Source organism: Vigna radiata, chromosome 9, assembly GCF_000741045.1.
Source record: "Vigna radiata var. radiata cultivar VC1973A chromosome 9, Vradiata_ver6, whole genome shotgun sequence".
Lineage (NCBI taxonomy): Eukaryota > Viridiplantae > Streptophyta > Magnoliopsida > Fabales > Fabaceae > Vigna > Vigna radiata.
The window spans coordinates 3,050,429-3,063,128 of NC_028359.1; the positions used below are offsets into that span (position 1 = coordinate 3,050,429).

The 12,700-nt window shown below is 29.5% G+C and overlaps 1 protein-coding gene across 1 annotated transcript; it reads right to left on the bottom strand.

Annotated features, from left to right (window-relative positions):
* Positions 1-6,662: 6,662 nt before the first annotated feature.
* Positions 6,663-7,659, bottom strand: LOC106773854 (auxin-responsive protein SAUR50). The gene has a single exon (XM_014660611.2). The coding sequence runs from the start codon at positions 7,284-7,286 to the stop codon at positions 6,900-6,902; it is 387 nt and encodes a 128-aa protein (XP_014516097.1). The 5' UTR covers positions 7,287-7,659; the 3' UTR covers positions 6,663-6,899.
* Positions 7,660-12,700: the final 5,041 nt, after the last annotated feature.

Here is a 12,700-nt window from a genome sequence, read left to right on the forward strand (position 1 = left end):
CATATATGTCTCGGTTCAAAAAGAACTGATGCCTAAAACTGGCACGGTGGCATTTTTGTAATTATCGCAAAGATATATTACCTCGGTTGTTTAAAGAACTGGGGCATAAAATAGCTAAAATTTTTATTTTTTATTTTTTGAGAGGGTTTAGGCATTTGTTCTTTATAGAACCGAGGCCGTAGACCCTTATTGCCTCAGTTAAAAAAATAATCGAGGTAATAACATGTGTTTAGGGTTAAATTTCGTGAACAGAGGCATTTTCAAATAGAAGTTGTGCCGCTCCTCTGTTTTTTCCCATTTTCTTTCACCTTGGCAAGAGGGAGGCTTCCTTCCTCTTCTCTGTTCCGATGGAGGCACGATGGAGGGATCATCAATGGCGTGACGAAGGTGCGATGGAGACGCGGTGGGAGCACAAGGGCGCAGTGGTCGTTCTTCTTCTTCTTCTTCTCTTTGTTCTGATTCGCAACCAAGGAGGAAGTTTCCTTCCCTCCCTTTTTTCTGATTTGGATTTGGTTGTTTTATGTTTGATTGTTCTCTGCAGGTGGTGGTGGGAGCGCGCCGTCCTCGTTCTTTGTTCTTCGCAATTGGGAATCTTTGATGATGGTGGTGTGAGATGGAGCATTGGGCATTGATGGATTGCGGTCAAGGGCTAACAACTGACTTGGTGAATGGTGACCGAGACATCGGTTCAAAACCGAGGCTTTGCCTCGCCTGTATATGCCTTAGTTGCGGAACCGCTATGTATAAGTAAAAATAACTGTCGTCATTTCCCTTTACTGTACTAGTGAATGGTCGTTTAGTGTCATGGTGTCAAGTGATTCTCGGTTTTACAGCACTCAACGCCACACAGGACTGCTCAAAGCTATATCAAAAGATAATAACTTAGAAACTTGATTTGAATGCACTCAATACCTATTCAAATGACCAAATTTGGTATTTTTGACAAAAAAAAATTGATTTGAAAACATATTTATAATTGAGATTGAATACCAATTTGCTTAATTGGCTAAGAATTCAGTCCTTGAGGTTAAACACAAATAAGAGATTTCACAAAATGTAGATCAGATTTAGCAAACTCATTAACTAACCAAAGTCTTAATTGGCATAATTATATACTTCAAATGTTATTTTATTTGTTTTTATTTTATATTACTAAAATACTTAATTTATGTTTAAAACATACATTTAATTATTTTTAGTTTTCTTTTATTATTATTTAACTTTTATTTAATATTTATATAATTATATTTCTTTCTTAATGTTTGACATTGAAGAAAAGAATGTATATCTTTTCAATACTAAATACTTAGTTATATAAATTTTTTGTCGAAATGTTTTTAATTAATATCTGAATCATGAACAAATAGAAAAGCACGTGTGTTTGTCTACATATTTCCTATATGTTAAATAAAAGTTTTATATATATATATATATATATTAAATATAAGAATAAAGTTTCACTCTAAGATAAGATGAAACATTTAAATCTTCACTCATCTATATCATTATTATCCTATTTATCTATTTATAATGGCAAATCTTTTTTAGGTGTCCACATTTTGTTTTTCAATTTTACATTTTAAATAAAAAAATAAAAATAAAATAATTATTTTATAAATTTTATTTGATTGTTTTTTAAATTTAATAATTTTTTATCTGACTGATTTTTAATTATAAAACTACTTAGAAAGTAAATAAAAAAATATAATAAAGTTATATAAACTATTTAATTTTATTTTATAATTATAATAATAATAATTTTATTATCATAACAAAAATACAAATGACCATGTACATATTTTCACTAGTATCTAATAGTTATATATCACATCATGTAATTGAAAATATTAATCTATCAAATGCACTTCCAATCCAACCCAACTTAATTTCTTTTTCTCTTAAGATCATTGGATTGGAAGTGCATACTACTTTTTTCATATGGCTCTTTCAATTTGATGTACACTAATATAACAAACAAAAGACTTATCCAATTGAAAGGCACCTTATTTTTTACATAAAGAATAAAAAAGGAAAAAAAATGAATTTGTTGATAAAAAAATGTAAATAAGAAGAAAGTGATAGTTGCTATTTTGGAACATGATGATTGGTTTCTGCACCTTTAAACAACTAGCATTTGCCACTTGAATTTTTGGTACTCAACATTGTAAGCATTTCGTCATGCTTCATGCATAAACAAAACCATTTTAAACCAAACAATACCCATTGTTTTTCTGCATAAACAAGCCATGCATATCTATAGCTGATCTTGATATATTAACAATTTCTTTATAATAAAATATGTGTCATTATTTTATTATTATATTTAAATTTATTTTAAAATAATATTTAAAACATACCAATCATAAATTAATACGTATACATTATAAATAAGTCGTTAAAAAAACTTTTTCCTTCATGAGATATCAAATTTTGACAATGATGGTGTGCAAGTTTGATGAACATGTCCTACACATATCAATTCATTCACCACTACAAACTTCAAATCTCACCAAAATTTATATCACTCAATTTATGTCCTTTTGTGGGCCTTAACTCTCATTTAACCCACCACACAATATAATTTATAAATACTTTTTAAAACCTAATGAACTGATATTTCAACTATTAAATTCAATATTAAAGCTTATTATTCATTAATTATAATAACATTAACTTACTTTTTAGAACATAAAAATTATAATATATAAAGTTAGTTTCATAAAATACTTTACACTTCCTGTGCAGCTAAGGGAAAAGAAATTACAATTTTAAATATATCTAGGTTTAAAAATATCAATAATAAATATAAACTTTTATATATGTGAAAACAACGGGCGATTGATGAGATGTAAGAAAAATAAAAAATAAAAAGTAAATTGAAACTCTCCTATAGCCTTATCTGTCCATTAAGACATAAAAAATAAAATAAAAAGGAAATTAAAACTCTGCTACAGCCTTATCTGTCAATGAATACGACAGGCTAGTACGACAACATTTACAGTTGTTAACAGAATTCTGCAGCACAAACAATAGATGTTCAGAATTATACATACACCTAAAGTAAAATAAACTATAATCTTAAATTCGATTCCAGCTAGAATTTCAGAGAATATTTTTCAGTAAATTAGTTAAGTTACCATCAAAGTGTACACCATTTCACATTAATTTGTACATATTAATAAATTGAAAAACAAAACATAAAAATAACTTTTTTAAATTTCTCTTTCTTTTGGAATAAGTCTCTGCATATATATATATATATATATATATATATATATATATATATATATATATATATATATATATATATATATATATATATATATATATATATATATATATATATATATATATATATAGCGAGTAACTAAATTATATTTTAACGATAAATTTGAAAAATAAAATTGTATTTTAATTCTGATATATGAAAGATTATAGGTATGCATATAAAAGATATATAAATATTTTTCAAAAGAAATATTTATTTTATAAATATTAGGAGACTGATTTGATAATGTTACACACTGGAATCATGTTTACTATTCTAGAAAAATACCGAAAAAAGAGTACATGTTGTTGATTAATTTTAACTATGATTATAATGAAAGATAAATTAGATTTTTTTTCACAACTTTTTATAACACCAATTTAGATTAATGGATTTGGGCAAGAAATTTAGCCAAGCTCAAGAAAATTAGCATTTATTTAAAAGGGGTGAGATTTTTGAGCTTGCTTATTACCCTCTTTATAAGGAATCACATGGGACCAAAAAATTTAGAGTCTTAACCAAGCAAGCTTATTGATAAAACACAAAATCTCAATTTCATAAGCAAAATATTTGTAAAAAAAGACACTTTCATTCTAGCATCAATTCCTATCCAACTAGGAAGACTAGATCCTGTAATTTCGGTAGAGATCATAGTTAGTGTCGCTTCTAACATACTTTTTTGTTTGTAAAAACATCAAAAGCACTTATACTTGCGTGTGTTAATGTAATTGTTCGTTTTTCTTGTTCATTACTGATCCCCATGTTCTTATAGTATTGGATTTTGATTATGTGTAATTGAATTCAAGACAAGTCCTCAATGTCCAAGACTTTTTCAACCCTTTCAATCTTATTCTTAATGTATGGTCAAATAATACACTTGATGACAAAAAAAATTAAGTCAAACATCACTTTTTTTTGGCTGATCCAATTAGATGTTCAGATCTTGGGAGACATCCATTAATGTTTGAGCTAATTAAGAAATCATCCATTTTGGTATAATGAAAACGTGAGTGTAGCTAAAGCACCCTAGCTACATATTCATTCATATATTCCACTTTTCTTTCTTTTTTTTGCCATCCACAAATCGCATTTTACTAAGTTTGGAAATTGGTCATAGCTTGGTGAGAAATGGTTGAAATATTTATCAAAATTTACACTTAATATGTTTCGAATTTCTTTATTTATAATATATTAATTATTTAAGAAACATTTATGAATATATAAGTTATTTGAGAAATATTAGTGAATATTTGAGAAATATTTATGAGTATGTGAGTTATTTGAGAAATATTAATGAATATGTGAGTTATTTGAGAAATATTAATAAATATGTGAGTTATTTGAAAAACATTCGTGAATATATGAGTTATTAGAGAAATATTTATGAATATGTGAATTTTTTAGAATATTTGTAAAATAGATGAAACATAAACTTAATTTATATAAGAAACTAATATTAATTTTATTTCAAAATTTCAAAGTAAGATATTTATAATTTTTTTTGCATATAATGTTTAATTTTTTCAATTTTATTTAACCCTCATACTTAAATTTTTTAAATGAAAAACACACCGGACAAACAACGAAGGATTGACATAATGTAAATCAATGAGGTACACTTGCATGACAGCATCCAATAATAACCAATGGTTGTACTAAGTTGATTAGACATGGGATTAATACCACCAGAAATACGGTTTAAGATACTAATTAATGCATTATAGCTTCATAAGTATAGGAGTGAAAGAACAATAATAATAGAAGAAACAGAAACCTAAGTTTCTGTGATCACCAATGTCGGCCACTGTCATTAAAAATTCCTAAACACTGTTAAAAGTATGATAAGCAATTATTAATCACAGTTACTCAACTAATAACAACAGCAGGAACCATCGATGAGTAAAAAGTAAGTGGTCTAATTATCCTGTCTTTACCCCCAAGCAACCAGCACTAGGACCTATAACTCTTGCTTATTGGTGCCAAAAACCTACCAATAATATTGTCCCTATCATATTGCTGCATTCCCTTCACCAATCTTCGACATGGGATTCAAAATAGTAACATGTCACCACCAAAACCTCTGTCACATAAGTTAGGCCTGTCAATTTAGGTTAGAGCGGTCCTTCTGGGTTCACTCATTTTCATACTCTCATTACAATTTTTAGGTTAATATTTTTAGGAGAATGTTTTTTTAACAATTATTTCTTTTGACAACTATTTAACAATGTATACGTGATAGTTTGTGATTGATCCGTTTCAAATATTTTTTAAACATAAAAATTCAAACAACGATGACATGATGTATTCTGTTATAAAAAATTGTTAAAATATAACAATATACTGTCATTTATACTATAAAATAACGGAATATAATCCGTGATGTTGGAAACAAAATAGAGTGTAACCTTAGTATGTTTTAAGACCATGTCTTATTTATTAACTAGTGTCTGATCCTAAGGCTTTAAACATGAATCCAACTTCATATGTTAGATAGTGATCTTTGGGTTGCAATTATAAAGACAGAGTGTAACTTTAGTTGACTTCTGTATGTGGGGCACACAAATGTATTGCATGACTCAAATCTGATTTAATTACAAATAGACATGAGACATTGCCCCTCTGGTATAATAAATTATTTAGTTTATTAAACAATAAATATACATAAGAATTAAATCTAAATACCAATCATCTAAGGTTTTTTCTAGAATACTTAAAATAATAACACTAATAAAATAAGAGTTTATCACATACATAAAAGATTGAGTTCCAAGAAGAAAGTTTATTAAGATAAAATACTTGTTAAGTACAAACAAAGATTTAAGTTAGATAAAATAAGAAAAGAGCATCAGTTTATATACAAATAAGATATCTTTATTAGTAAGAGGTGTTTTTTGAAGTATTATTAAAAGATGATAATATTTTAACAATACTTTTTTGACAACTTTTTTATAACAGAACACGTGTCATCACTTTATTAGTCTATTTAAATTTATATTTAAAAAAATATTTAAAACAGACGAATCACAAACTGTCACGTATGCACTGTAAAAAAAGTGTTGTTAAAATGATTTTTTAACATTATCAAAATCAAATCCCGCACAACTTGAACAACTAAAATGGAGTTGAGACTTATATTCCCAGAATGAAGACAAAACTTCGACGTTACTTAAAACTCTTTTGAAGAAAAGATTCCTTAGAAAATATATAATACCATTGAACTATGAACACATAGAGATCGTCCGAATACAAGTTATCAAAGTTTTGGATATAGGATTGAGTTTAAACTTCAGGACTTAATTTAATCGTTTTGATAATTCCTAAATCGAAAAAAATGGTTAACTTATAGTTATCGTTTCAATTTAGTCACTTTGAAATAAAGAAGAAACGGGACAGGTGATTCGAATTGGCGTTGGATTGATTCACCTCAAACAAAGTCACAAGAACAATGAATAGAACATTAATGTCAATTACATGCCCACTTTACAGAACAACAATACTTTTAGATATATAATTAAGATTGAATCAATCTGAATTCACAAAGTGATGGCCAATGGTTTGGGTGACCACAAGAGAAACAATCGAAGTCAGCTATTACTAGGAGTGTCAGCATCGATGGATAGCATCAAGTGGATCAGCATGCACAAGAGTAAAACTCGACCAGCTCATCCATGGACCCCAACTGGGTCTCTTCGCTCTCAAGCATCCACAGCAAGTGCTCGAACAGCACCACCTCACAGGATACCACCACCCCATCATCATGAGACGAAGAAGACCTATCAACTAGCTCCTGAAACACAGGGTGGTCGATCACTTCGGAGTTTACGAGGTAGCGCCTCCTAGATTTGCCAACATAAACAGCATGAAGCTCTTGGTCATGTGCATGTTCCTTGGATGACGAGGATGTTCCGGTGGCTCCTTTGTGGGAGGAGACACAGCTGTTGCCGCGGCTGAGCTTGGTCAATGAGGGCCATCTCTTGATCGCTGACTTCAGCTTTGTAAGTTTTCCCACTTTGGCCATCTTGCAAAGTATTTGATGAAATGCCACAACGAGATGAAAAGAGAGAGGGAGAGGTGTGTTGGTGTGGTGAGTGATGGGAAGGTGTGAGGGAAGGAAGGTTCGGTTATAAAGGAGGGGTTGGGTGGTGGGGAATTGAGGGAAGGCTATGATGAATGATGGGATGAGAAGGGCTTAAACACGTGCATGGCCCACTGTTTAGGACACAGCTAAGAATGAGATATTTGGTAGAGAATTGGAAAACCCAGTTGCCCTTTTGTTTGGCCTCTAGTGAGATGTTTGGGATTTGCAACCTCTGCAAAATGACAAATTCCTTTGCCTCTTCCTCTTTTCCATGCATGCCCTCTTTTTTTCTGGACCATCACATTTTTCACTTTTCCTCTCCTTACCATTCTTTTTAGTAAGAGAAACTATTTTATGGACTCCACCCCCTGCTCCATATTTATGTTCACAGTTTCTGATCAATTTTTTCTGACAGATAACCAAGTTCAGCTAATCTTTTAAATTAAAAAATAAAACCAATACTGTAGTTCCTAAGGTAGAAATAAAATCATTATCTTTGTTTTATAAGATCAATTAAAACTGCCTTTATGACTGTATTGTTGTTACAACGTTTCCATCTGATAAATATATATTTCAGTAACTGTTGAATGATGTAGTTGTCCAAAACTGTTGTGATGTATCATGTTTGCTACATGGGGGGTTAATTATAAGTTTAGTTGGAAATGGTTGTGTACAAGAAAAATAAACCTCCAACTCTAAGTGACTTTTAAAGAGGCTTAAGAATTAAGAATATAATATTAAAAAAAGCTGTGAAATATTATGAATTGAACAACTAATACCTTCCTTAATAGGTTTATTTTCAAGAAAGTTGTTAGATTTAACAATTTCAGGTTTGTACATTATTATTATAATAATAATAAAATAATAATAGTATCAATATCCAGGCTCCAGAGGTATGCAATCAAGTATACGTCAACAACCATTTGTTGTAAAGCAACCTAGAAAGTCATAGCACTATAACCTTACAATATAGGAATCTTTGTTATTATATTACAAAAATGAAAAGGGATGATAATGAGGATATTTGTAGGGTATAGAAAAAAAAAAATGTTTTAGGTGGTTGGACCTGATTTGTTTCTGTTCTTGTTCTAAAAGCCTTGGAAATACATTTGAACAACCCGAGTTTCCTTATTATGATGAAAAAAAGAATTAGAGAGACCACCGAGGAACAAAGTTAATGAGGGTGATTGCGTGTTGGATTTGAAATGAAAAACAAGGTATATATGTTGGTTTTCTTGTTTTTGTTTGCTAATGGCATCATAGCATGCAATCATAAACAGCAACAAATTAAGGTGTTGGTTGGTTAGCAAGCCAGCAAGGATCCCATCAGTGAAATGCACTCAAACTAAGCAAATTCATCTACCTCCTCACAAACTACAAAGTGTTGGTGCCCACATCCTTGTCCTTTTTATGCATACACTTTACTAGCTTTCTTTGGTACAGAGGTACCATTAGCAAGGTTCTAAATGCATATGGGGCCTAGGAACCTCATCTAACAGAGCACTGAAAACTCCAATTATATACTTTGTCTATTTCTTCAAACTTCAATTTCAAGGACAATTAATGAAATTTCTTAGCAAAAGTGAAGAGCTTCTCTTTTATGCAGATGAATTTTGTATACCAGAACTTCTGATATTTATGTGAGTTCCCTGTAATTCAGATTCTAACAGTTAAAGTTCACAGTTAATAACAGTAATCTTTGTAAATTTTGTGAATACCTTATTCATGAAAACAATGAAACACTAGCATATGATGAGTTTCTGAATAGGAAACATAAATTAGGATGCCTCATGGGTCATATGTGTGAGTAATGTTTGTGGTCCAACACTAGGGTGAATCATAGATCACAAGAGCCTTAGCAGATGCCAAATTCATGTATATTTCACATACAACACAGTGGTCCAATAGCCCCTATTCCCACCTCCCAAGCTGATGCTTCTTGTTGCTGACACCACCTTCAATTCAACCCTAGCATTTTCATCCAACGTTTTTATTTCAATGGACACCTTGTTTTTTCCGTTCTTGCAAAAGGTGATGATTGTACTAGCAAGTTTAAAATGTTCTATCTTAATTTTCAGAATCAAATTTGTTTTTATCAATGGCTTCTCTTACTTTTATTTGTTAAGCCAATCCAATACAAGTACGTCATCATGGTCACAAATGTAAACTTTGTCAGAGAGTTTAAGTGTGGCTCTAAATTTTACATTGGATAAAAATAAGAAAGTAAAACATTATATAAAGATGAAAAATTCATTAGTCCATTGTCTTAAGGTTTTGAATAGAAAATAATATATATTTCTTATATGATTGGACTCATATCTCATTTATATTTATATTTGTATTGCCTTAAAGTTTTGGATAGAAAATAATATAAATCTATCTCTTATATGATTGGACTCAGATCTCATTTATGTTTGTATTTCCCCCATCAACTCCTTCCTTGTTACACCTTTCGAACTTATTTTATGTATATATATAAATGTATCATGTTTCTCTTTTGGCATTGAAAAAGGGAAAATGTGTGCATGTTTTTCTTTTGCATCCATTAATGTTGTTTGTAATAAATCATGGTTATATAAAAAAAAATCTGATAAGCTAACAGAGCTATGTTGGCATTTCAGAAAGTTAGTCCCCTCTTCCCTTAATACGATGGTTTTATAAATAAAATGGTCCCAAAACGTTTTGAACAAAATATTTATTAACTGATCATGTGCTTCAGAAGACTGGGATGGTATCCAAGACAAGATTAGTTTTAGGGGCCTGGACCATCTTCTATACTAAGAAATGCATTAAATTTGAAGATCTCATTAGGATTTGCAAAGTCTAAATCATGTGCCACCAAATTATGTAACAATACAAAATGTCAAAATCATTGTCAGTTCAACCAGAACAGAACAGAGCGCATTAAACAATTTAATAAACACAGAATAAATGCTGTTTGAGAAATAGTAAACAGACATATATCAAACACTTAGGTTGTGATTTTGATTTCTCATGTAGCATAACCTAAGTTACGAGGCACAATCCTTCTTTGTACCTATATAAATTTAACGACAAAAAGGTGTGCCTTTTGCTGTATTTTCCTCTTTATTGAGTATAACTCAAATGTTTTTTTTTTCTCTTCGTATCCTTTTGATCTATACTTTATATGCTGCAAGTGAAATAATAATAAAAATATGTTGATTACATATAGTTATGCTACTATGCTAGTTATAAAGCATGTGCCATGAAAATATAAATATATAAAGGTCATGTTAGTTCAACTATTATTGACTAGATCATATAAACAGGGTATAAGGATGTTAAACAGAGCATATATTCTGTTTGGGAACTGATTAGTGGACAAAACATCGAACACTTTCTGAGATAAGTGATTCTGAAGGATATATTTTAGGGGCAAATCTCTTCCCCTGATATGTTCAGGCAGTCAACTACAGGCTTTTGCTGCCGTAATCTTTTTATGTCATTAAAATGTTCATTGCTTCTTTTTTTTTTCTTTGCTCCATAATTATTCTTCGTTGAGTTAAATATGCTTTCAAACCTTTGAGGTAAAATTAATTTTTTTATAAATAATTTGGTATCTAAACTTAAAAAAAATGAATGAATATTATTTTCTTAATCTAATTTGATATGTGATTTAAGAAGTTGTCTGAGTTGTGTCGTGAATTTATGAATATGTAATATTTTATTAGCAGTTTGATTGTTCCTTTTGCTTGAAAAGTGTTGAGAGATTAATTATAAAGTATTTTCTAATTATGTTTATAGAATCAATTAAGTGTAAATTGAGTTTAAGGAAGAAGCTTATAAAATCTTATTAAATCATTCTCTCTTAATATGTATATTAGTCAAATAAGAATAAGAGCAAAATATTATATTATTTCTTTGATTGTTCTTAATTCTGTAATTAAATAACATTATAATTAATATTTAATTAAAATAAAATTATAATTTATATTTAATTTAATTTATATTATATTTTATAATTTTATTTAGATTTTATATTAAAAATATATAAAATATTTTTTAAAATATTCATGGATGTTTACGAGTACTTGAGTTTTAAAATATTTGTAAATAATTTTTAAACAAATATGTTAGTAAAATGATGAAGATATTTTTAAACAAATATGTTAGCAAAATGATGAAGATGAAATTTTGATGATGTTTAATTCAAGTCAAGAGATATCAAGATTCAAGAAGATCCTTTGAATACTTGTATTGTTATAGAAAGTTTTTGTAATAATTATAGTTCAGTGTCTAGGACTTAGATTTTCAGTGGTTTTTGTACTTTCATACTATATTATTGATGTCCGTAGTCAAAATTACACTCTTTTAATCAATTAAACCTAGTATTAATCGATTAAAACAGAGTAAGAGCTGAAAACTTAGACTATCACTGAAATAATCAATTAAAACACCTTTTAATCCATTAGTTAATCGATTAATCCTCAACTTAATCGATTAAAGGTGATCGTTGAAGTTTTCTAGTCGTTGAACTAGCTGTTGTACTCATTTGAATCGATTAACAAGAATATTAATATATTAAAAGCGTTAAATGGCTAGAAACGAAGAACGAAAGTGTAAGACCCGGATAAAATAAAAATATATTTATTTTTATTTTTATATTTATAATATTAAAAAGTTATTTATGGTATGAAATTGGGAAATAAAAGTATTTTGTAATAGTACGAAGATTTAATTAGTAAAATTAGTGATTTTTAGTTTAAACTTTTACCGTAAAAGAATGAGTAAGTTTATATATATATATATATATATATATATATATATATATATATATATATATATAAAGTTAGATTACGTATGTTTATATATATATTATATAATATAGAATTTTATATATTTATGCGTTAAAAGAGGTGGACCTAGGTATTTTTTTTAGGGTAAGTGAATTTTGGTTTTAGTCCCTGATCAGAGAACATTGATGGCATTTCACCTTCTTAGTATTGAAACATGTAATTTTAGTCCTTAAAAATGGACGGCGTTAAATTTTTATTGATGTGGCTAACGGCCCTGTCACATCTTGGCCAGCTTGACTGATCTTTGTCTATTATGTTGGTTTTTGTAAATTTGGGAAAAAACCCCAAATTGAAACCTTGTTGCCCTCTTTCTTCATTGTGCCTCCATGGAAGAATCACCTCCAGAGGTTTCTTTTCCCCTTGCTTCTAAACGAAAGCTTCTTTCGCGGTGGGTTTCGCTTGCGGCGGTGGCGCCTTTGTAGTGAAGTCGCGCTCGCACTATAGCGGTGACTAGCTTTGCCTTCCATGGCTGTTGCGTTTCTGGTTTTCTTGCAGGTCTGGGTGGTTCGTTTTGGGCATTTGTTCCATTTTATCTAT

Excerpts from the sequence above, each read along its gene's own strand:
- LOC106773854 (XM_014660611.2), bottom strand. The coding sequence starts at position 7,286 with ATGGCCAAAGTGGGAAAACTTACAAAGCTGAAGTCAGCGATCAAGAGA.